General features: G+C 44.6%; 1 protein-coding gene and 1 pseudogene across 1 annotated transcript in view; one reads left to right on the forward strand and one right to left on the reverse strand.

Annotated features, from left to right (window-relative positions):
* Positions 1 to 1198, forward strand: part of LOC121576877 (zinc finger C3H1 domain-containing protein-like) — a 33995-nt gene extending 32797 nt beyond the window's left edge. Inside the window, 1 exon segment of the mRNA XM_041890427.2 lies at positions 136 to 1198. Coding sequence (XP_041746361.2) covers positions 136 to 273 — 138 coding nt within the window. The 3' untranslated portion in view covers positions 274 to 1198.
* Positions 1199 to 1818: 620 nt separating this feature from the next.
* The window catches only part of LOC121564187, a 42279-nt pseudogene continuing 19982 nt past the window's right edge, over positions 1819 to 24115 (reverse strand).

Below are 24115 nucleotides of genomic sequence, written 5' to 3' on the forward strand. Positions count from 1 at the left end.
TCCCCCTCAGTTACTATCTCTCTGCACACACACACACACTTCTCAACAAAAAAAGTTAGTTTTTTGTTCCACCTAACAGGTAATGCACGCATGTTCACCTGCCCCACCTTCCCCCTCCTCTCTCTCCCTTTCCAGCGCCTGCTGTTTGAAGCTGCGGAGGGAGGTAAAACTGATAAACTGAGGAAACTTGTTGACAAATGTCAAGAGGTGGGAGTGAGTCTAAGTGAGCCCCTAAATTTAGGCTCGAGCAAAATGGAGGGAGAGGATCACTGAAGATCACCCCCCCCTCAAAATAAATAAATAACTAGATTAAATCGAAGTCCAATCAGACCAGACCACTGCCTAGGTTAGCCAGAGAGAGGGGGGCAGACTCTAGAGGCAGACCCTCCCGCAGTAGGACTCTCTCCAGCCAGGAGACGCCTGTGGGCAGGACGGTTGCTCGCTCATCACCGAAGCCAATGAATGAACTCCCTCCCTGTCCAAACTCTGGGCCACGCACTCAGGGTTATATCACCTTACATCATGTACGTAAGTATAGACCTGCTACCTAAGTGACAAGTATTTGCTTTTCCCTTTTTAATTTACATGTTCCTTTTCTCGTAATGTCACTTAATTTTATTTTGACCTTTTACCTTTACGTACGAGGTTGAAGAGTTTTGACTGACTATGACATCCTAACTGGGATGTTGACGGGCGTCTGTCTGAGTGTTTTAAAGGATGTTTTCCCCAAATAGTGATGCTCGCTGCTGCCTTCTACAGTATGTGTAACTTTTTTGTTCCAGTGTCTCCCAAGGGAAGAGATAAAATGACTTGTTTATTTCGCTATTTGTTTTAAGTGATTAAAAAAACATTAACAACCGCATGAAAATTTAAAGGGCCGGCCATGGTGACTTCAAAATGGCTTCCTGCAAAAGTATTTATATTTGGCCCCTCATCATTGTCCCATGTATTTTTGAGACTGCTGAATGCTGTGATATCCTCTCTGCCAGACAGTCGACCAGCGGGGAAGACCCTTTAAACACATCTCCAGGCGAGGATAGTCACAAACATCTAGTTTAAATGTTCTCATGTGCAATTTTGTTTTTGTCAAAAATATATTACAATGATTAGACTATTTGAGAGGAGCCAAGGATGAGTCTTTCAACACTTTTTGTATGTTGAATTTGAATGTGTTTATATTAAATTATTATCTAATGAATTTATTATGTTCTGTCTTTATTTACTGTGTAAACTTAGTGGGTTAGGTCAAAGAGGTAACTTGTCAACTGGAGTGAGAACATGTTGTGGTCCTCTGTAGCTCAATTGGTAGAGCATGGCGCTTGTAACGCCAGGGTAGTGGGTTCGATCCCCGGGACCACCCATACGTAAAAATGTATGCGCACATGACTAAGTCGCTTTGGATAAAAGCATCTGCTAAATGGCATTTAAAATTTAAATGTTGAGTGTTCCATCAAATACATAGCAGTCAGACCATGAATAACAGACATGATTTAAATAATTTCTTTATACATTACACATTTCAAACACTACATTTTAAATTAACATACACTTTATATACAACTTTTAAGACATCTGACCTTACTGTGTGACATTTGGTAATATCATTGAACTTGTAGCAAAAAAGGCAATTAACATGTCCTTATTATTTTTGTATAAATATGACATTTCAAGTATAGGCCTAGTATACTGGGCTCCCGAGTGGCGCAGTGGTCTAAGGCACTGCATCTCAGTGCTTGAGGCGTCACTACAGACCCCCTGGTTCGATTCCAGGCTGTATCACAACCAGCCGTGATTGGGAGTCCCATAGGGTGGCGCACAATTGGCCCAGCGTTGGCCGGTGTAGGCCGTCATTGTAAATAAGAATTTGTTCTTAACTGACTTGCCTAGTTAAAGAAAGGTAAACAAAATGTTTAAATATTGTAATTCATTAAAAACTATTCCAAATGGGTCGTTGTCACAGTAACCGTACTGATATTTTATATTTAATGTACTTGAGTTGCTTAAAAATACCACAGTTACATGACCACTTCCATGTGTATCTGATGGTCACCATGGTATCTGTACCTTTGGACATACCTCATGATCAGGGCCCTGTGTTTTTGTTAATCATGTCACATGACTTGGATTTTAACCTTTTATTTAAAGCTTATTTATTTTCATGTCAGATGGTCCAGCTCCATCCTCAGACAATTCCTTTCATTTTCAGTCTAATTCTTATTTCTAGAAAAGGCTTGGGGCCCTATTCAATCTGCATCGCGGAAGTTCAGCTTTACAGCGTGATTGAAGTTTAGCGGAAACTGCTCAATCTGAAATTACTCTTACATTTCTAACGCGGAATCTGTTAAGCTTCAGCTTTACAGATTGAATCGAGCCCTCAAAATAAAGGTGTAAATCCAGGTCGCAACATGATTAACCAAAACACAGGGCCCTACCCCTACATCATGACCTATTGTATGTATATCCATCCCCCAACCTGTCACTATCTCTCCACACTGTTTCAGTATACTGAGACTTGCTGATGTGACACTGCTTGACACCTGAATTAGAGAGTTTGAGTGTGGAGAGAAGTGCACAGCACATGCCTAGGACTACACCTGGGAGAGGACAGGGGGACTAGTACCAGTGAGCAGTAAGGTGTCATGTCCTCCATCTACAGTGCAAGAGAGACCAGCGCTTGCAGAGTCACATTACTGTTTCTCTGCGTCTTCCGAGTTCCTTGAGACCAAACTGGTGCGGCGCTGTAGCCTGTATGTTGTCCAATAGAAGCCTGCTGAGATCCTCCCTCAAATGAGGGCTGAGGAGAATGTAGAGCAGGGGGTCAAGACAGGGGGGCAGGGGTGCCACGAGGAGCAGGATTGGCTTAGCCACCTCAGGGATGGAGAACTGGAGAAGGAGGGCAGGGCCACGGGGAAAGAAAGGAGACAGTTGGTGAAGAGGAGACTGGCCAGCAGCTTGGTCACGGAGCAGTCCTGGTGCTGGTCACAGTCGGTCTCTGGTGTCCCTTTGTCCATGTGGCAGTAGAGTCTGGTTTAGGTGGCTGTCATCAGGAGGTAGCACAGGGAGTTGAGCAGCACCAGGGCTGTGGAGTAGCTGTAGTCCAAACAGGAGGAGTGTCCATAGGGAGAGGCCACACAGAGAGAGGAGAGACCATACTCGTTCATAGTGAGGGGAGGTAAGGCGGCAATGGCTCCAGCCCAATGGACTTCTCCTGCTCCCAGTCTGTCTCAGACCATTTTGAACCACGGACAGTACTTCCAGTATATCCACGCTCTACGACAACTGCCGTCAACAGGAAGACACTGGCCTCCGGGAAGAAGACAGACAGGAAGTCAAAGACCCTACAACCTACCCTACCACGCACCATAATCAGCATAGTGGTCAAAAGTAATGGTGTCCAGTACAGCCTGGGCGGCGCTAGAGGCCAGTGAGGAGGTGGACCCATGCCAGGACAGCCAGTAAGTGCTGGGTAGGGGAGGAGTGGGTCGCTGAGGACAGGAGGATGGAGACTAGGACCAAGGAGTTACAGGCGAAGGAGTGGATGACGATGACACCAAGTCGTACCGGCCAGCTCCCAACAAGGCTTTGACATGGCCGGAAGGGACCTGGGGACAAACAGAAATGTTGGTCAACAACCACAGTATTAGATTTAAACTGTGTCAAATTAGGTATGTATGGGCAAGGTGTCTAACTTGGTCCTATAGAGGTACAGAGTGTGAAGGCTTTTGTTCAGGCTTATTCAACCAATCAATCTTCAGATTTTTTACCTGGAGCTGTGCAACAGTGGACAGAGTGCTGGGGTCTGGCATCTGCCTCACTCGCCACAAGGAAGTTCTCCTGGTCTCTATCTTCTTCTATAAGCAAATGGTAAGTAATCATTATTTTCACTTAATACACCAACCCAAACACAATCATATTTTAGGGCTGTTTTTTTAAAGTAATGTTTCCACCTTGGTTGGCTATGGTGTGTATTTCCTTTCCAGTGACAAGGTCTTTACTGATGTTCTCGGTCTTCCAGATGTTGGGAGACTGAGTTTTCACCAGGGCCAGCTACAAAGGCACAGCACTGGAAGGCATAGGGCATCTCCACTACCCTGAAAACAACACATAACTTGAGGTAAGACAGCCTCACACTCTCTCGACGGGGCTGCAGTGGAGCGGGTCAAGTTCCTCGGTGTGCATGTCACAGAGAACCTGACATTGTCCAATCACAGAGCATCTTGACCGGCAGCATCACCACCTGGTACGGCAACTGCACCGCCCTCTACCGGAAGGCTGTATAGAGGGTGGTGCGAATGGCCCACTATATCACTGGGGGAGAGCTTCCTGCCCTCCAGGACATCAGGCGGTGTCTGAGGAATGTCTGAAAGATCGTCAAGGACTCCAATCACCCGGGCCACGGACTGTTCGCTCCGTTACCATCGGGTTGTCGTGTATTGAGATTATGACGTTGTTAATGTTTTAAGTGGAACCAGAGAGGACGTTAATTTTAGTATCAAGAGGGAATGTTTTAGTGTAACGCCACATACAACAGACAGGAAGTGTGTTGTAGACAGGGGAGACTGGTGATTGGCCAGAAGAGGGAGCCACCCATCTTTTTGCATTGTTTATAAGTAGGGGCTAAACGAATAAGAAGTTAGAGCGGCCATTCTGAGGCGTCGCTCTCCGGATGTCATGACATCTGTCACTTATGCTGAAGCTTGTGATATGAATAAACCTTATGATCCAAGTTCAGTATGAGCGGACTCCTTTGTTCATCAGCAATAATTGCCACCATTCACCCGATACGACAAATGGCGCCCAACGTGGGGCTGGTCTGCATCTCCCCTCTGTTTCATTCAGCCGCCAGGCTAACTCGCTTTGAAGCCATGGCCAGACAAGGGTGAGTTTTTCTTACCGCTTTGGAGCTTGTTAGGTTGGATACGGCTTGTGTACACTGGAGAAATGTACCATACGACCGTGCCTCGTGTGGCGTTATTGCTGATAACTGGGGGTCTGGCTAATCATTATCAATTGTTGCACTGGTAGGCAGGGCAAAAGGGGGGAGAGTAGGCTTGGAATTTTAGAGCAATCGATGGTAGAGAGATTAAGGCAGATATTGGCAGAATAAAGTCAGGGATACGTATGCAATTAGAGCATTGTGAATCTGTTAAAGACCTCGAAACGAGGCGACTCCTTAGGAGTGGGCCATAAAATCCTTGCAACGCGCTAGTGTGGGGTCAGGTTGGTTCTGGGAACCATAAGGTGGACGATTATATGTATGTTATGCTCATCTTATAGTCGACGGAGTATTCGTTTGGGGTAACCGCTCATATGATTATCCAGAACTTACGGCAGCATAAAGTTAGCAGGGGATATATGGACAATGATTTAGGCACAATGCAAGGTTACTTAGGGCGTGGTAGGCCGCAGTTAGCTAAAGGCTAAGGCTAATGTTAATGCTAAATGCTGGATTGGGTTTCATGCTACATGGTACATAGCGGCTAATGCTAAATGCTAATTGTGTTGCGTGCTACATGCTAACGTGTCCTTAGAGGTCCTATTGCGATAGGATAAGCCTCTTAAAATATGTATGTGTGTGTAGAATTCAAAGTTCTACGCAAATGTGAGCTCTGTTATGTGTAATTGTGTGAGTATAAGGTATAAAATAGTGAAGCTGTAGCGTAATGCTATCGTTCTATTGTCTGGGAATCGTATCATTGAATGCATTTGCGCATGCGTTTAATTTTATGACACTACACTACAAAACGTGGGAGTTGTAGTTTATGGCACGAGATTATGAGACGTTGTGTTACGGTACTAAAAAACTACAAAACGTTGTTTACTAAAACTACAAAACGGGATTGTGGATAACGTGTCATATTTCTGGGGGGCTGCGTGATGCAGGAATAGACACAGACGAGGGAACAAAGAGGAGAGATTTTAACGCGAATCTTATAGTTTAAAGCGGCTGGTGTTTGAACATGAAACTATTTGTTGAGATGTAGTGAATTTATAAATTAGATATATGGTGACGGAGTATAATGAATTAAATTAAATGACGGATTAAAATAAAATAAAAATGTTTTTGAGCGATCTATTTAGTCCTGAGTTAAATGAGTTAAATAAAATACGTAATGAATTAAATTAAGTCTTAGAGCGAATGTAGAACGAACGAATATTGAATGGTTGGAAATACTCAGTGATTGCATTAACTACTAAAATGTTATTCTGTGTCTCTGTTCTTCTGTCATATGAGAGGAGCAATAGGACGATACGACAGGAGAGAGAGAGGAGATACAGGAAGTGCTGACGTGACATCATGTGACGCGACAGAGGATCAGATATCAGGCTAGTTCACAAAATCTTCCCCTAACAGGATATGTGATGTTATGACAATTTCACATAGGCTTGGCAAATACTGATTTGAATAAAATTTGCATTTTGGAGTCTCTGTGCATCACTGGGCTGGATTACAGTTCGGTTGGAAATCAGGTACTGACAGTATTCTGGAATTAAGATACTTGGGTGCATATTAAACAATGGAGTTTATGGTTACATTTACTTTCCTGATGGATTGTGGTAAGATAGCCACTAATTGATAAATGGGTAAGATAGGATATAGAAATAAAAATTGGTTTTAATTATTCATAATTTTATTCATGATTTTTTAATTGATTTTTTATTTTAATTAGAAATGGTTTTTGAATAAAACATTTAATTGAATTTTTTAATATTCATATTTTAGTTGATTTGATTTTGGGGAAAAAATAAAATAATAATTTTTTTTTTTTTTTTTTGGAGTTGTTTAGTTATATTAATAATTAAAGGGGGGAAGCCATAGGCTATATAGTCTAAAATAAAATAATTCACAATAAAGGAATATAAAAGGGTTGTTACAATGGGGAGAAAGGACAGCAAGGCTATAAAAGTCATTACACCGGTTGATATAGGAAAAATAGTAATCCTTTAACTAAAGTATTGCTAGGTTTTCCGGCAAATGAAACAAAAGTTGCCCTTCATTCTCAAACAAAAACTGATAAAAGATTCCAGCGATAAGATAAACAACGGTATAGAGAAGGCGACAGGAAAACTAATGGCAGAAGTTAGTACACCTTTCTCACACACGGATTCAGCAAAAAGACACCCACCGTACGAGAAGGAAGTAGAGCTTAGGGATGTTTATCCTCAGCTTCCAGGGATCATCCAGGAGGGTGATTGTTGCATCAGAGATGAAGATGAACGAATAATAGATAGAGGACAAGCAGAAACGACAATGAAGATGAATCCAGAACTCCAGAAGGAAGAAAATGAGATGTCTGAATGAGAAGAGTGAGGTTAAAGAAGACGAGGATGATGAAGATGAGAGTGATTGAGAAGAGGTCATGGGTGGATATGACTCTGTGATCAGAAGGAAGTTGGCAAGAGAGGAAAGAAGAAGGATACTAGAGATTTGATCTCTGATGGAAGTTGAAGGAAGAAGGATACAAGAGATTCGAGTTCAGATGAAGACAGCGATAAAGAGGAGACTAAAGGTGCTGTGTATTCAAAATGAGTTTGTCCTACAAGGACTGGCACAGAAGAAAAGTAAGAAGATGATGGAAGATGATATTTCGAGGACAGAACTTAGAATATAAGCTTTTGAAGAATCCTGATATGTCAACAGTAAGAAAGAACAGGACGAAGAAACTCTCAAGAAACTCAATCATACAACTGGTGGAGAAGAGAAGCTTTGGTTAGGAAGAATCAGAGTGAACCAAATCAACAATCACTGTTACAGCTTCAACTGAACAATATCAAATGCAATTGTACCAGCCAAGGGGGGTACCAGGTGTTCCATATCCACAGCCAGTTTCTGGACAGACACAGAATTGGAGAGGAAGAGGACGAGCAGGCTTAGAAGGAGGAGGAAGATTTCAGCTACACTTCCAGCAACTTTCAGAAGACTGTTATAATTATGGACAGGTTGGTCACTTTACCTGTGAGTGCAACAAGTCAGGAGGAAACAACAGAGAACATTTTTAAGGAAGATACAGGGGCCAGTCAAGATCACCTGTTCTCCAGGTGAACCCTAAGGATTCTAGAGGTGCCTAGAAGATACGAAGGGGGGGGGGGTGTCAGCTGATAGCACCGATTAGAGGAGAAGAACAAAAATATCCAACAATTGAAGTGAAAATAAAAAGGACTATGAGAAGTGATGGTGAATAGTGGAAAAGCTTTTATCTGTGTTCAGCCTAAAGAGGTTAAACATCTCACTATGTAAAATTAAGTAATTAGGATAGGGATTTGAGGTAGTAAAACAACTAATTACTCTTAAGGAACCAATTGAGCTCTGCTATAAAAATCAAAGAGAAATTAAAATAGACAATACTAATATTAGAGCATATACCTATTGCAGTGTTGGGAAGAGATGCATGGTGTACATTGAACTGTACAATAAGATGTACACTAGACGGATGTCTGGTAGAGGATTTTAAAAAGTAGGGTTTTTGGGAATCATATTTGCTTAAAAAGATCATATCATAGGAAGGATGATAATCTATTAGACTGCCTATTAGACAATCTGTCTGGAAAATAAAGTTAAAAGGGGTGACTGTTATTCTGGGTTACATTCTTACACCAAGGGATTTCAGGCTAGGCTAAAAGGTGTTTAGTCGTTTGCCAAGTCTGTGTGTAAAGAAGTCAGAAGCATGTGGGGACTTTCCCAATCACATATCCTAAAAATTGGTGGTAAAGGGATTTTGTGAATAAATCAGTGGGAAAAGGTTTTTAAAGGTTAGGAGAAAAGATTAGATAAAAAAGTTAGGAGAACTAGGTTGAAGGAACTCTAAGACAGTAAGCTAAGTTTCAAAGTTAGTAGTAAGAGAGAGAGAACAGTGGTGAAGGACACTTTAGAGCAGGGAGTTCAAGGTAATTATAGGTGTATTTTTTATAATCAAAAGTTTGAAAGTCAGGGATTAGAGATAGGACTGAGAGTTGGGAAAAAGTGACACTAGTGGTGATAGATGGAAGTACAAGCAAAGACTTCAAAGCTTTGGGGAAAATGGATGAAGTAACAATAAGGACATTAACACGTCAGTCTATTAAAACAACAGTGAGAAGCAATTTAACTCTTTCAACATTGATAGTTATTAAAGCCATAAATATATCGCATTTGATTATAAGGGAGCCAATGGCTCCAGCACCAATTTTAGAGGAAAAATACTTATTAGGGTTAGGATGGGGACGTTCCTCCCACATGGAGAGATAATTATGGAGAATAAGTATTGTTATCAGGACCAGGAGATGAAGCTGTTGCATCTAATCAAAGGAGGTCAGGAAGAATATGTTACAGTAGTCACTCCAACAGTAAATAATGCACATAGGATATTGGTAACTTTGCCACTAGAAATAATTAAGGTTAATACATCAACTAAGTCAACTACTTTAATGGTAACTTTGGAAAGGGATTAATGATACGATGGCAATAGCAAATCTTAGGAAGTAGGACACCGACAACAACTTTTCTGAAATTAAAGGGGGTAGCAAGAAGGACTCAGGGGTTTATGTTACGGATGGAGAGTGCTGTCAATGATAGTACGAATAGGGTTAAAATAGGAGAGCAGATAGTAGTAGAGAACAATATAGATTCATCATGGAGGTACAGGATGAGGTCTTTGATTTTAATGACAGACAAGGAGAGGTATCTGCAGTACCGCTCGTTAGGGAAGAGAGAAACTAAATGGAGTGGTTTGATTCTTCTGTTGTGAAAGTTAAAGATGGATGGGCAGGTAGGAATCTTTGGTTCCAGCGGTTAGCTCATTCTGTAAGATCAGTGAGGAATCTTGAGGGTCCATGTCTGGTGAGAATTCCAGCACCAAACATTTTAGAGACGGTCGCTCGACCTCTATCAAGTGTGTGTCAGTCTTATGCGTTGTCATGACTGTGGTATCAACAACAGTCAGTAACAGATAAAATAATGTCGTTGTCAAAACATTTGTTTAAGTCTAGGTTTAAGTGTTCTTGGGTTAAGTGAATTAACTTGTGTGCATTTGTTAGATGGGAAGAAAAATCAGGTAACAGCGAGCCCTGAAGCATTTGAGGTGAAACCATTGAGGGCAAAAAGTTGTTTGGTTCTAATAAAACATATGATGTACGGGGTATGTTCATGGGAATATCAGATTGTGATGATTATATGATGACTTTGGATAAGCACGAACATAAGGTTAGAGAGGACAAATATAATGTAACTTTTTATGTACCAGGTAGTAGGAACAGCAGGACTTTGATGGTTAAAAGATCAGCTTTTGCCTGTCAATGTAACTATGTCAATGTAACTATTGGGAATTTTAGAGATATTTTGAGGGTTTGTGGTGATAAAGCATATATATTCTTACCCTATTGATCAACAGGATGTTGTTACATGTCAACGTTGAAGCTTCCATATGAGGTTTTTACCATTAAAAGAGGGGTAGCACCGGACACAGATACATTTAAATCTAGGTTTGAAATTGGATGAAAAGAGACATGGCGGCATGTCATAGTCTTCAAGCCTATCATTGAAGGATAAATCTAAGGGAGAAGGGGGGACCTTTTCCATGGTATGGTGTAACATTTGGGAAGATCATATTGATGATAATAGTTATACTTTGAGTCCAGATAGTTCAGATAGTTATATATGCATTGAAGAATATAAGGGATGCATTTGGTAGATCTGAAGGAGCGGAAGTCAGCGAAGACTTGGTTGCAAGATCAGGTAGAGCCAGTAGGGGCAGTGATGGTTCAGATTTTAATGGCAGCTTTGATAGCACTGTGTGTGAGGTTTGTAATTTGTTACTGACCTTTGAGAAAGCTATGATATTGAGATAGGTTGGAGAGTGATGCCTGGAGACAACACTCAGATGCCGGTGTTGACTGTTCCTGATCTGGATGAAGATGGACAAGTGGAACTGAATGGATAAATATCATTTTTTATTATTTGATCATTTTTCATATTTTTTTTCAATATTAGGGTGATTTTGGTATGATTTTATGAATCAAAGGGGGGAAGTGTATGAATGAATAATTATCCTAGTTCATTATTCTATCATTTAATGTGATTCATGCATCATTTATATATCATTTTTATATTCTTAGTTGATATTGATGTTTAATTTGAAAGTGTTGTTTTGCAAAAGATACTGTTTGGTCTTTCCTTTTCTTCCAGAAGCATTTGGGGGGCATGTGGAGATTGAAATACTCAAACAAGGACAATATGAAGGGACAATGAGGAGATGAAACAAGGAGGGTGTGGAAAGATTCCGATTCCATCATCAACAATACATTGGAAGTCGAGACTACGGGGAGATGAAGTGTAGTGGACTACATTCCAGTGTCTGCAATGAAATATAGACATATTTGATGTGTAATACATAATTGTGTCATATTCTTAGGTATTAATTTTTGTAGAATGATGTTTGACGTTATTGAATACGTGGGGATCTTAGATGTTTTTGTTTATTTCGGTGATGCTTAGGGACAGGGAGTCTAGGCAGGGAGAGGTCCACTATAGGGTCCAATGGGTTGACCAGCCTTAGAGTGGATATTTTTGGATAGGATTTTGTTTACAGGGGCTTACATGTGTATTTAATTGCATCATAGTTTCAAATGCATTTACATTGTTTATGAGTTTATCGGGAGTACCGAGGTGGTTGCCTGGGGCAGAGGGACCATGAGAGAATTTTACTGTCTTGATTGATGGATGGATATCTGTAAAGATTTGTTCATATTTCATAGTAATGTATTCACACTTCATAAACAGTTATTCATATTTCATAGAAAGGTATTTACACTCTCGAGAAGAATGTTTTTGGTTTAATGTTAAAGATACTCAATAAGATAAATTGTCACTTGTCATAATCCTATTCTGTTTGTTTTCGAGACTGTTTAGTCTCGAAGGGGGGAAATGTTGTGTATTGAGATTATGACGTTGTTAATGTTTTAAGTGGAACCAGAGAGGACGTTAATTTTAGTATCAAGAGGGAATGTTTTAGTGTAACGCCACATACAACAGACAGGAAGTGTGTTGTAGACAGGGGAGACTGGTGATTGGCCAGAAGAGGGAGCCACCCATCTTTTTGCATTGTTTATAAGTAGGGGCTAAACGAATAAGAAGTTAGAGCGGCCATTCTGAGGCGTCGCTCTCCGGATGTCATGACATCTGTCACTTATGCTGAAGCTTGTGATATGAATAAACCTTATGATCCAAGTTCAGTATGAGCGGACTCCTTTGTTCATCAGCAATAATTGCCACCATTCACCCGATACGACAGGGTCTCAGACCAACAGACTCCGAGACAGCTTCTACCACCAGGCCATCAGACTGCTGAAAAGCTAAACCTAGCTGTCTCCCTGCACAGATCTGCACCTTACAGACTATTTGCACTGGAGAAACTATATGCACCTTAGAAATTATTTGCACTGACTACCCACACATCCAACCCGTACACACTCACACAAACGCACACACGCACTCATAGCTCACACACACACACTGACACACAGAGTCAACGCTGCTGTTCTAATGTACAGTGCCTTCAGAAAGTATTCATACCCCTTGACTTTTTCCACATTTTGTTGTGTTACAGCCTGAATTCAAAATGGATTACATTCATTTTTTTCTCACCCATCTACACACAATACCCCATAATGACAAAGTGAAAACATGTTTTTAGAAATGTTAGCAAATGTATTGAAAATTAAATACAGAAATATCTAATTTACATAAGTATTCACACTCCTGAGTCAATACATGTTAGAATCACCTTTGGCAGCGAGTCTTTCTGGATAAGTCTCTAAGAGCTTTACACATCTGGATTGTACAATATTTGCACATTGTTCTTTTTAAAATTCTTCAAGCTCTGTCAAGTTGGTTGATCATTGCTCGACAGCCATTTTCAAGTCTTGCCATAGATTTTCAAGACGATTTTAAGTCAACTGTAACTAGGACACTCAGGAACATTAAATGTCGTCTTGGTAAGCAACTCCAGTGTATATTTGGTCTTGTGTTTTAGGTTATTGTCCTGCTGAATTTGTCTCCAAGTGTCTGTTGGAAAGCAGACTGAACCAGGGTTTCATCTAGGACTTTGCCTTTGTTTCACTCTATTCGGTTTATTTTAATCCCCAAAAAACTCACTAGTCCTTGCCGATGACAAGCATACCCACAACATGATGCAGCCACCAGAAAGCTTGAAAATATGGAGAGTACTCTGATGTGTTGTGTTGGTTTTGTAGGGCCCCGTGTAGGGCCCTGTGGAGCTCAGTTGGTAGAGCATGGCGCTTGCAACGCCAGGGTTATGGGTTCGTTTCCCACGGGGGGGCAGTATGAAAATGTATGCACTCACTAACTGTAAGTCGCTCTGACTAAAAGAAAAGAAAATAAATAAAACATTTGCCTCAAACATAATGTTTGTATTCAGGACATAAAGTTAATTTCTTTGCCACATTTTTTGCAGTTTTACTTTGGTGCCTTGTTGCAAACAAGATGCATGTTTTGGAATATTTTTATTCTGTACAGGCTTTCTTCTTTTCACCCTGTCATTTAGGTTGGTATTGTAGAGTAACTACAATGTTGTTGATCCATCCTCAGTTTTCTCCCATCACAGCCATTAAACTCTGTAACTGTTTTAAAGTCACCATTGGCCTCATGGTGAAATCCCTAAGTGGTTTCCTTTCTCTCCAGCAACTCAGTTAGGAAGGAGGCCTGTATCTTTGTAGTGACTGGGTGTATTGATACACCATCCAAAGTGTAATTAATAACTTCACCACGTTCAAAGGGATATTCAATGTCTGCTTTTTTATTTTTTTTACCCATCTATGAATAGGTGCCTTTCTTTGAGAGGCATTGGAAAACCTCCCTGGTCTTTGTGGTTGAATCTGTGTTTGAAATGCACTACTCGACTGAGGGACCTTACATATAATTATATGTGTGGGGTACAGAGATGAGGTAGTCATTCTAAAATCATGTTAAACACTATTGCACACAGAGTGAGTCCATGCAACTTATGTGACTTGTTAAGCAAATGTTTTACTCCTGAATGTATTTAGTCTTGCCATAACAAAGGGGTTGAAAACTTATCGACTCAAGACATTTCAGCTTTTCATTTTTAATAATTTCTAACAATCTCTAAAAACATCATTACACGTTGACATTATGGGGTATTGTGTGTAGGCCAGTGACGCAACAAAATGTGGAAAACATAAAGGGGTGTGAATACTTTTTTAAGGCACTGTATACTATTGGTTCCACTACTCACTTTTATTTGTAAATACAGTGTTAATACAGTCCATTATTACTATGCATACTACCTAATTCTAATAATTCTACTACTTGTTTTATTTGTCTTCACTCTTTTCATTGTTATTATTGATTATTGTACTGCATTGTTGAGGGAGCTAGCACAAACATTTCGCTGCACCTTTTATACATGCTGTAAACTGTGTAAACCGCTGTAACCACCCCCAGTTTAACTTTCTCCTACCTGAGTTGAGGAAGCCTCTGGGCAAGCAGTGTGTGTCTGTGTGTTACCAGCTAGTCTCAGGTGTGTGAGGCCCTCCAGGCTCTCCATGGAGACGGAGGACAGCAGGTTGGAGCTGAGGTCGCTGGAGGAATGGATTGAGAATCACTGATAAAGAGAAGATACTATATTTCAATTAAATATGAGTATAAGTGTGTATGGAAAGGAAATAGAAAGTGGCCCAGGTTACTCACAGGGTTCTGAGTTTTGTCAGCTCTAGGAAGGTGTCTGCTAGAGCCTCATGGATATGGTTGTGATGGAGGTCACTAAATACAAAGACATCACAACGGTTTCAACTGTCACCTGGATTATACAGTATTTATAGCTGGGTTGAGGAGTAGGGAACACAAATGGTAACAAGCCACTCACGTTTTCTGGATTTTTCTGCAAACACTGAAGCTGGGAAGCTGCTGAATCAGGTTATGGGAGAGATCCCTGCAGTTATGAAAGATATGTTTTAATTTGTCATTTTATTGTTTAATGTTGTGCATCAGGACGATGATGCAAGTGCACTTACATTGTGTGCTGAGGAGCTTGGAGTCGGGTAAATTTGGCTTTATACATAGCTTGGGCTTTGTCGAGTAAGGCTTAAACTATGTATTTAGATTTTAGTTAGGTATTGTAGGTAGGTATCGTGGGTTGTTGTAGGTAGTTATTGTATGTAATTATTGTAGGTTAGTGTTGTATTCGGCGGTGCCGGGTGTAGCACGAAGCTAGCTAGCTAGCTAACTCACCACCTGGACTAGCTGGCGAGTAGCTATTAGCAACGGTATAGTTGTTTCACGCCTGAGAGTGCCTGTAATTACGCCAGCTGGCTGCCTACAATAATTACATACAATAATTGCCTACCATTCAGCTGTTTTCTAACCTCATTGTCTGAACCGTTAACGTTAGGCAGCAAGTGGCTACTGTGCTCGAAAATTAGCAAGCTTGTTGCAACCTGGATAGCTACTTGTAAACAATAGCTGGAACGACCGAGCGAACAGATGCGAACTGGCTGAGTCAATTCAGTGGCTAGCTCTCTGTGTGTTCGTGCCGTAAAAGGAGGGGTTCTTCTTTGTCTGAAAGCAATGGCTAGCTAATTTGCTAACTATTCTAGCTAACTAACTGGCTGAATAAGTTGACGACGGACTCGCTCAAGCTGTCGGGACTAACCCACAACGTTAGACACGGACGATCTGCTTGTGTGTTGATACACTGGTGGTTGTCGTGGCTGAGTATTGGCGCTAAACCCTGCTGTTGGAGACCGTCATGCTAGCTGGCTGTGGCGTCTTATGACGAGGTGCCCGGACATTTTTCACGGAATAATACTGCACCTAGTTAGCTAGCTGAATAAACTAGGTTAGTCTATTCCTAGAAAACATTGAACCGCTGTAGTTTACAACAATTATAGTTTCTGAGGTGGAAGTTGGGAGAGTTATATTTGGGAGTTGTGGTGAGGGAGGCCCCGCTCTCTCCTTTCCCAGATGTTTAGTTCATTTTATTCCGATCTCCTCTGCTTTATTGTAGCCATCTGCTGCAGCCTGTCAACTATGCCTCTGCCTATCCCTGTTCTCTCCTCTCCGCACAGGCTACACAAACACCTCAAACCGCGTGGCTGCTGCCTCTCTAACCTGGTGGTCCCTGCACGCACGACCCACGTGGAGTTCCAGGTCTCAGGCAGCCTCTGGAACTGTTAGGCTATGGTTCAACCCAGCACTCAGAGAAACAACACGACAAAGGGAGTGGAAGAAACAAAAATATTTAATCAAAGTTAAAATTGTCTTAGTCCAAAAACAACTGAAGTAAAGGAACAGAGTGGGCTAGTCGGCTCCGGAGGAAGGAGGTGAGGCTAGCAGGCAGGCAGGCAGGCAGGCAGGCAGGCAGGCAGGCAGGCAGGCAGGCAGGCAGACCGACAGGCAGGAAGGCAGGCAGGTTGGGAGATATGTCCGAAACTAAAGACAAAACAAACGACAGGTTAAGGAGAGTGGAGAGCCAGGCTGAAGACAAAGACAAAATAACTTTACTGGTGAGCCAAGTTACCGCTCTGGTAAGAACAACGATCTGGCGCCGGTGGAGAGCCATGCCCAGGAATAAGTAGTGCAGGTTGATGAGAGAATAGGATGCAGCTGCGTAGGCAGGAATCACTGGAAACAACCCGCAGCTGCACAGGAGAGGCAGATCCTGAGCACGCCCCTGATCCACTCCAGACACACCCACATAAAGGGGACAAACACACATACAGATACAACAGAAAAAGAGGGGACAAAACAAGGAGGAAGGGAAACAGAAAAGGGAGAGACAAGCTGCCCACATAACAGTACCCCCCCTCAATGGTCGCCACCTGGCGACCCACCAGGCCTGTCAGGGTTGTCGTGATGGAAGTCCGTGATCAGCTGAGGATCCAACACAAAACGCTTAGGGACCCAAGACCTCTCCTCTGGTCCATAACCTTCCCAATCGACTAGGTATTGGAGACCCCTACCCCGCCTCCGAGAGTCCAGGAGCCTACTGACGGTGTAGGCCGGATGGTCGTCAATGAGGCGAACAGGTGGAGGTGGATCAGCCGGCGGACACAAAAGGCTGGAGGACACAGGTTTCAGTTGGGAGACGTGGAAAGTAGGGTGTATCTTCATGGCTGAAGGCAACTTCAAACGAACCGCAGCGGGGTTAATGATGGACTCCACCACAAACGGACCCAGGTACCGAGGAGACAGCTTGCGTGATTTGGTACGAAGAGGTACGTTCTTAGATGACAGCCAAACCTCTTGACCAGGATGAAACACAGGTGCGGGAGTCCTGCTCCTATCCGCTGTTGTCTTGTTCCTGTCGGTGGTCCGAAGCAATGCTTCCCGAGCGTCGCTCCACACTCTCTGGCAGCGGCGGAGGTTCTCCTGAACCGAAGGAACAGCCAATTCCTTCTCCTGAGCAGGAAACAGAGGGGGTTGATAACCCATGGTAACCTCGAAGGGTGAAAGACCGGTGGCAGAGGCGGTGAGGGAGTTGTGGGCGTACTCTATCCAGGGCAGATGTTTGGCCCAGGATGATGGATGTTGAGCAGCCACACAACGAAGGGTTGCTTCGAGGTTTTGATTGGCTCTTTCTGTTTGACCGTTGGTCTGGGGATGAAACCCTGAGGACAGACTAACGGAAGCACCCAAAGCAGAACAGAAAACCTTCCAAACACGGGAAGTAAACTGTGGGCCTCTATCAGATACGATGTCCACAGGTATTCCATGGGGACGGAATACATGTTGGACTAGGAGGTCCGCTGTCTCACTGGCAGACGGTAATTTTGGTAATGCTATATAGTGGACAGATTTAGAGAATCTGTCCACAATGGTAAGTATAGTATCATTACCTTCAGACTTGGGTAGGCCGGTGACAAAATCCATGGCAATGTGGGACCAGGGACGGCTGGGAACTGGGAGGGGTAGCAGCAGCCCCGAAGGGGACTGATGGGAGGCTTTGCCCCGAGCACAGGTTGAACAGGCTGCCACAAAAGCCCGAACGTCAGTTTCCATTGAAGGCCACCAAAAATGTCTCCTAAGCAGCGTCAACGTGCGTCTCATCCCAGGGTGACCAGCAAAACGGGAGGTGTGAATCCACTGCAACACCTGAGACCGGACCGTCTCGGGAACAAAGAGTAGGTTGGGAGGTCCATCACCCGGTCCCGGGTCCGTGGCAAGTGCAGTCTTCACAAGAGACTCGATCTCCCACTGAACAGCCGCCACGACGCATGAGGAAGGCAGGACTGCCTCAGGCTCGCTGGTCTCCGAAGGGTCAGCAAACTGGCGGGACAAAGCATCTGGTTTAACATTTCTTGACCCCGGTCTGTATGTAAGAATAAAGTTAAACCTACTAAAAAACAGGGCCCATCTGGCTTGGCGTGAGTTGAGTCTCTTAGTGGCTTGGATGTAAGCCAAGTTTTTGTGGTCAGTCCAGACCACAAACGGCAGTTCAGCTCCATCCAGCCAGTGCCGCCATTCTTCCAGTGCAAGCTTGACCGCCAGCAGTTCCCGGTTTCCAACGTCGTAATTCCGTTCTGTGGGTGACAATTTCTTGGAGAAAAAAGCACAGGGGTGAAGCTTTTGGTCAGTGGGGGAGCGCTGGGAGAGGAATGCTCCCACACCTGAGTCCGACGCGTCCACCTCCACAACAAACTGCAGAGAGGTATTGGGGTGTATCAACACGGGGGAGGTGGAAAACAGTTCCTTCAAAACCCCTACCGCCTGCTCCGCCTCAGGGGACCACCGAAAAGGGACTTTAGGAGATGTGAGTCTTGTAAGGGGTGCCACCACTCTACTAAAACCCTTAATGAATCTACGGTAGAAGTTAGCAAAGCCCAAAAATCGTTGAAGTTGCTTACGGGTGGTGGGTGTGGGCCATTCCGTCACTGCCCGGATCTTCTCGGGGTCCGCCTTCACCTGCCCGCTCTCAATTATGAATCCAAGGAACGATGTAGACTGTTTGTGGAACTCACACTTCTCTGCTTTGACGTACAGCTTGTTCTCCAAGAGCCGTTGAAGGACTTGACGGACGTGTGACTCATGCTCCTCGGGTGACTTGGAAAAAACAAGAATATCATCCAGGTATACAAAGACAAAACGGTTCAAAAAATCCCTAAGAACATCGTTCACCATGGCTTGGAAAACCGCAGGGGCATTTGAAAGCCCAAAGGGCATGACCAAATACTCAAAATGTCCCAGTGGAGTGTTGAAAGCGGTTTTCCACTCATCTCCCTTTCGGATTCGGACAAGGTGATAAGCATTCCTGAGGTCGAGCTTGGAAAACACTGTGGCGCCATGCAGAGGTTCAAAAGCTGAGTTGATGAGTGGAAGGGGATACTTGTTTTTAACAGTTATGTTGTTTAAACCCCTGAAATCGATACAGGGGCGTAACGACTTGTCCTTCTTTTCCACGAAAAAGAAACCTGCACCCAAAGGAGACGACGAGGGACGGATTATGCCCGAGACCAGAGAATCACCAATGTACTGCTCCATTGCCTCTCTTTCCGGTCGGGACAGATTGTATAACCGACTAGAGGGCAAGGGAGCACCAGGAAGCAGTTCAATAGGGCAATCATAAGGCCTATGTGGTGGTAGAGACAGAGCCTTGTCCTTACTGAAAACCTCCGCTAAGTCATGGTATTCTTTGGGGACAGATGACAGATCAAGAGGAGCTGAGGGAGGAGTTGGGTTACACTTAGTGGGGGGAACCGCTGACCTCAGGCACTCGGAATGGCAGTTAGTGCTCCAACTGAGAATGGTGTGACGTGTCCAATCAATTTGTGGGTTGTGAAGAGCCAACCAGGGGAAGCCAAGGATTAGGGAGGTAGCTGAGCCAGACATAACTCTTAGCTGAATGCTTTCACAATGATTGCCAGAAATCACTAGGGGAAACGGGGGTGGTTTGATGAGTTATCTCCGCGAGGAGGCGCCCATCAAGGGCTGTGACCCGAATGGGGGTAGGTAGTGGCTCCATGGGGATACGAGCTTGTGTAACGAACTGGTGGCTAATAAAGTTATCTTCTGCACCTGAGTCTATGAGAGCTGAGAGTGGCAGGGAATGACTCTGGAAACGTAAGGTTACAGGTACTTGTAATCGGGGAATGATGGGTTCAGGATCTAACTCTGGGCTCGCAAGTAGACCCACCGTTACGAGCGAGCCTTGTCTTTTGGCCGCTTAGGGCATGTAGCCAGAATGTGTGTGGCGTCTCCACAGTACAGGCACTCACCCGCCTGGAGGCGCCGTTGCCGCTCTGCTGGAGGTAGTCGAGCTCGACCCACTTGCATAGGTTCCTCCTCTGTGCTCGGGATGGAATCAGGAACAAGAAGCTGCCGACTCCGGAGAGGCGAGACTCGAGTGGTTGAAGGCTGGGGAACTCGTCCTCCTAGATGTGGCCGATCGCCTCTCTCCCGACGCCTCTCCGCAACCGATTGTCTAGCTTGATGGACAGGGAAACGAGAGAATGTAAATCATGTGGCTCATCACGAGCAGCCAGTTCATCCTTAATGGCTTCATTCAAACCGTTTAGAAATGCTCCTTGAAGTGCCACATTGTTCCACTTGGAGTCCGCTGCCAACGTCCAGAACTCAATAGAGTACTCTGCCACACTGTTAGAACCCTGCCTCAAATTAAAAAGTATCTTGGAGGAATTACCCACATGGTCAGGATGGTCAAAAACAGTCTTCAATTTAGCAGAGAAATCAGCAAAAGTCAATCCAGTCAAAGTTTGATCTGAGCACACAGCCTCAGCCCAAACCAGAGCTTTCCCTCTTAACAGCCCCAGAACATAATGTACCTTAGATGAATCAGTAGAAAACGACAGTGGTCTCTGCCGAAAAATCAAGTCACAATGAAGCAAAAATCCCCGGCACTTGTCCAATTCTCCATTGAACGGTTCAGGCGACGTGACAGGGGGTTCCCGACGGAACGAAGCCTGCCTAGTGTCCGAGGAAACAACTTGGGGTGCATCAAACTGGGGGTCAGAGAGAGATGGAGAACTGATAACAGACAATTTAGAGACGTGTGTAGTTAACTGAGTCACCTGGTTCAGCAGTTGATGATTATCTTCCACAAGAGTCCGAATCAACTGGTCATGCTGTCCTAGCAACGTTCCTTGAGCCTGGATAGCTTGTTGGAAGCTGTCTTTGTTTGCCCCGTGCTGTTTCTCTGTTGGGTCCATGGCCAGATCGTTCTGTTTGGCTATGGTTCAACCCAGCACTCAGAGAAACAACACGACAAAGGGAGTGGAAGAAACAAAAATATTTAATCAAAGTTAAAATTGTCTTAGTCCAAAAACAACTGAAGTAAAGGAACAGAGTGGGCTAGTCGGCTCCGGAGGAAGGAGAGGCTGAGGCAGGCAGGCAGGCAGGCAGGCAGGCAGACCGACAGGCAGGAAGGCAGGCAGGTTGGGAGATATGTCCGAAACTAAAGACAAAACAAACGACAGGTTAAGGAGAGTGGAGAGCCAGGCTGAAGACAAAGACAAAATAACTTTACTGGTGAGCCAAGTTACCGCTCTGGTAAGAACAACGATCTGGCGCCGGTGGAGAGCCATGCCCAGGAATAAGTAGTGCAGGTTGATGAGAGAATAGGATGCAGCTGCGTAGGCAGGAATCACTGGAAACAACCCGCAGCTGCACAGGAGAGGCAGATCCTGAGCACGCCCCCTGATCCACTCCAGACACACCCACATAAAGGGGACAAACACACATACAGATACAACAGAAAAAGAGGGGACAAAACAAGGAGGAAGGGAAACAGAAAAGGGAGAGACAAGCTGCCCACATAACAGGAACTACCGTTCTGCTGCCAACAAGGCAGACTTCATCCCAGCCTATGCTACCCTCCAGTCCCTCGACCTCTTGGCGCTGACGGAAACATGGATTACCACTGAAAACACTGCTACTCCTGCTGCTCTCTCCTCGTCTGACCATGTGTTCTCGCATACCCCGAGAGCATCTGGTCAGCGGGGTGGTGGCACAGGAATCCTCATCTCTCCCAAGTGGACATTCTCAATTTTTCCCCTGACCCATCTGTCTGTCTCCTCATTTGAATTCCATGCTGTCACAGTCACTAGCCAATTTAAGCTTAATATCCTTGTCATCTATCGCCCTCCAGGTTCCCTTGGAGAGTTCATCAATGAGCTTGACGCCTTGATAAGTTCCTTTCCTGAGGATGGCTCAACCTCACAGTTCTGGGGGATTTCAACCTCCCTACGTCTACATTTGACTCATTTCTCTCTGCCTCCTTCTTTCCACTCCTCTCCTCTTTTGACCTCACCCTCTCACCGTCCCCCCCTACTCACAAGGCAGGCAATACGCTTGACCTCATCTTTACTAGATGCTGTTCTTCTACTAATCTCACTGCAACTCCCCTCCAAGTCTCCGACCACTACTTTGTATCCTTTTCTCTCTCCCTCTCCTCCAACACTACTCACTCTGCCCCTACACAGATGGTAATGCGCCGTCGCAACCTTCGCTCTCTCTCTCCCGCTACTCTCTCCTCTTCCATCCTATCATCTCTTCCCTCTGCTCAATCCTTCTCCCTCCAATCTCCTGATTCGGCCTCCTCAACCCTCCTCTCCTCCCTTTCTGCATCCTTTGACTCTCTATGTCCCCTATCCTCCCGGCCGGCTCGGTCCTCCCCTCCAGCTCCGTGGCTTGATGACTCATTGCGAGCTCACAGAACAGAGCTCCGGAAGGCTGAGCGGAAATGGAAGAAAACTAGACTCCCTGCAGACCTGGCATCTTTTCACTCCCTCCTCTCTACATTTTCTTCATCTGTTTCTGCTGCTAAGGCCACTTTCTACCACTAAATTCCAAGCATCCGCCTCTAACCCTAGGAAGCTCTTTGCCACATTCTCCTCCCTGCTGAATCCCCCCCCCCTCCCTCTCTGTGAATGACTTCGTCAACCATTTTGAAAAGAAGGTTGACGACATCCGATCCTCGTTTGTTAAGTCAAATGACACTGCTGGTCCTGCTCACACTGCCCTACCCTATGCTTTGACTTCTTTCTCCCCTCTCTCTCCAGATAAAATCTTGCGACTTGTGACGGCAGGCCGCCCAACAACCTGCCCGCTTGACCCTATCCCCTCCTCTCTTCTCCAGACCATCTCCGGTGACCTTCTCCCTTACTTCACCTCGCTGATCAACTCATCCTTGACCGCTGGTTATGTCCCTTCCGTCTTCAAGAGAGCGAGAGTTGCACCCCTTCTCAAAAAACCAACACTCGATCCCTCTGATGTCAACAACTACAGACCAGTATCCCTTCTTTCTTTTCTCTCCAAAACGATTGAGCGTGCCATCTTTAGCCAACTCTCTTGCTATCTTTCTCAGAATGATCTTCTTGATCCAAACCAGTCAGGTTTCAAGACTGGTCATTCAACTGAGACTGCTCTTCTCTGTGTCACAGAGGCTCTCCGCACTGCTAAAGCTAACTCTCTCTCCTCTGCTCTTGTCCTTCTAGACCTGTCTGCTGCCTTTGATACTGTGAACCATCAGATCCTCCTCTCCACCCTCTCCAAGCTGGGCATCTCCGGCGCGGCTCACTCTTGGATTGCGTCCTACCAAGTGGCGTGGCGAGAAGCTGTCTCCGCACCACGTGCTCTCACCACTGGTGTCCCCCAGGGCTCAGTTCTAGGCCCTCTCCTATTCTCGCTATACACCAAGTCACTTGGCTCTGTCATATCCTCACATGGCCTCTCCTATCATTGCTACGCTGACGACACACAACTAATCTTCTCCTTTCCCCCTTCTGATAACCAGGTGGCGAATCGTATCTCTGCATGTCTGGCAGACATATCAGTATGGATGACGGATCACCACCTCAAGCTGAACCTTGACAAGACGGAGCTGCTCTTCCTCCCGGGGAAGGACTGCCCGTTCCATGATCTCGCCATCACGGTTGACAACTCCGTTGTGTCCTCCTCCCAGAGTGCGAAGAGCCTTGGCGTGACCCTGGACAACACCCTGTCGTTCTCCGCTAACATCAAGGCGGTGACCCGATCCTGTAGGTTCATGCTCTACAACATTCGGAGAGTACGACCCTGCCTTACACAGGAAGCGGCACAGGTCCTAATCCAGGCACTTGTCATCTCCCGTCTGGATTACTGCAACTC

The sequence above is a fragment of the Coregonus clupeaformis genome, unplaced genomic scaffold (assembly GCF_020615455.1).
Source record: "Coregonus clupeaformis isolate EN_2021a unplaced genomic scaffold, ASM2061545v1 scaf0038, whole genome shotgun sequence".
Classification (NCBI taxonomy): Eukaryota; Metazoa; Chordata; class Actinopteri; order Salmoniformes; family Salmonidae; genus Coregonus; species Coregonus clupeaformis.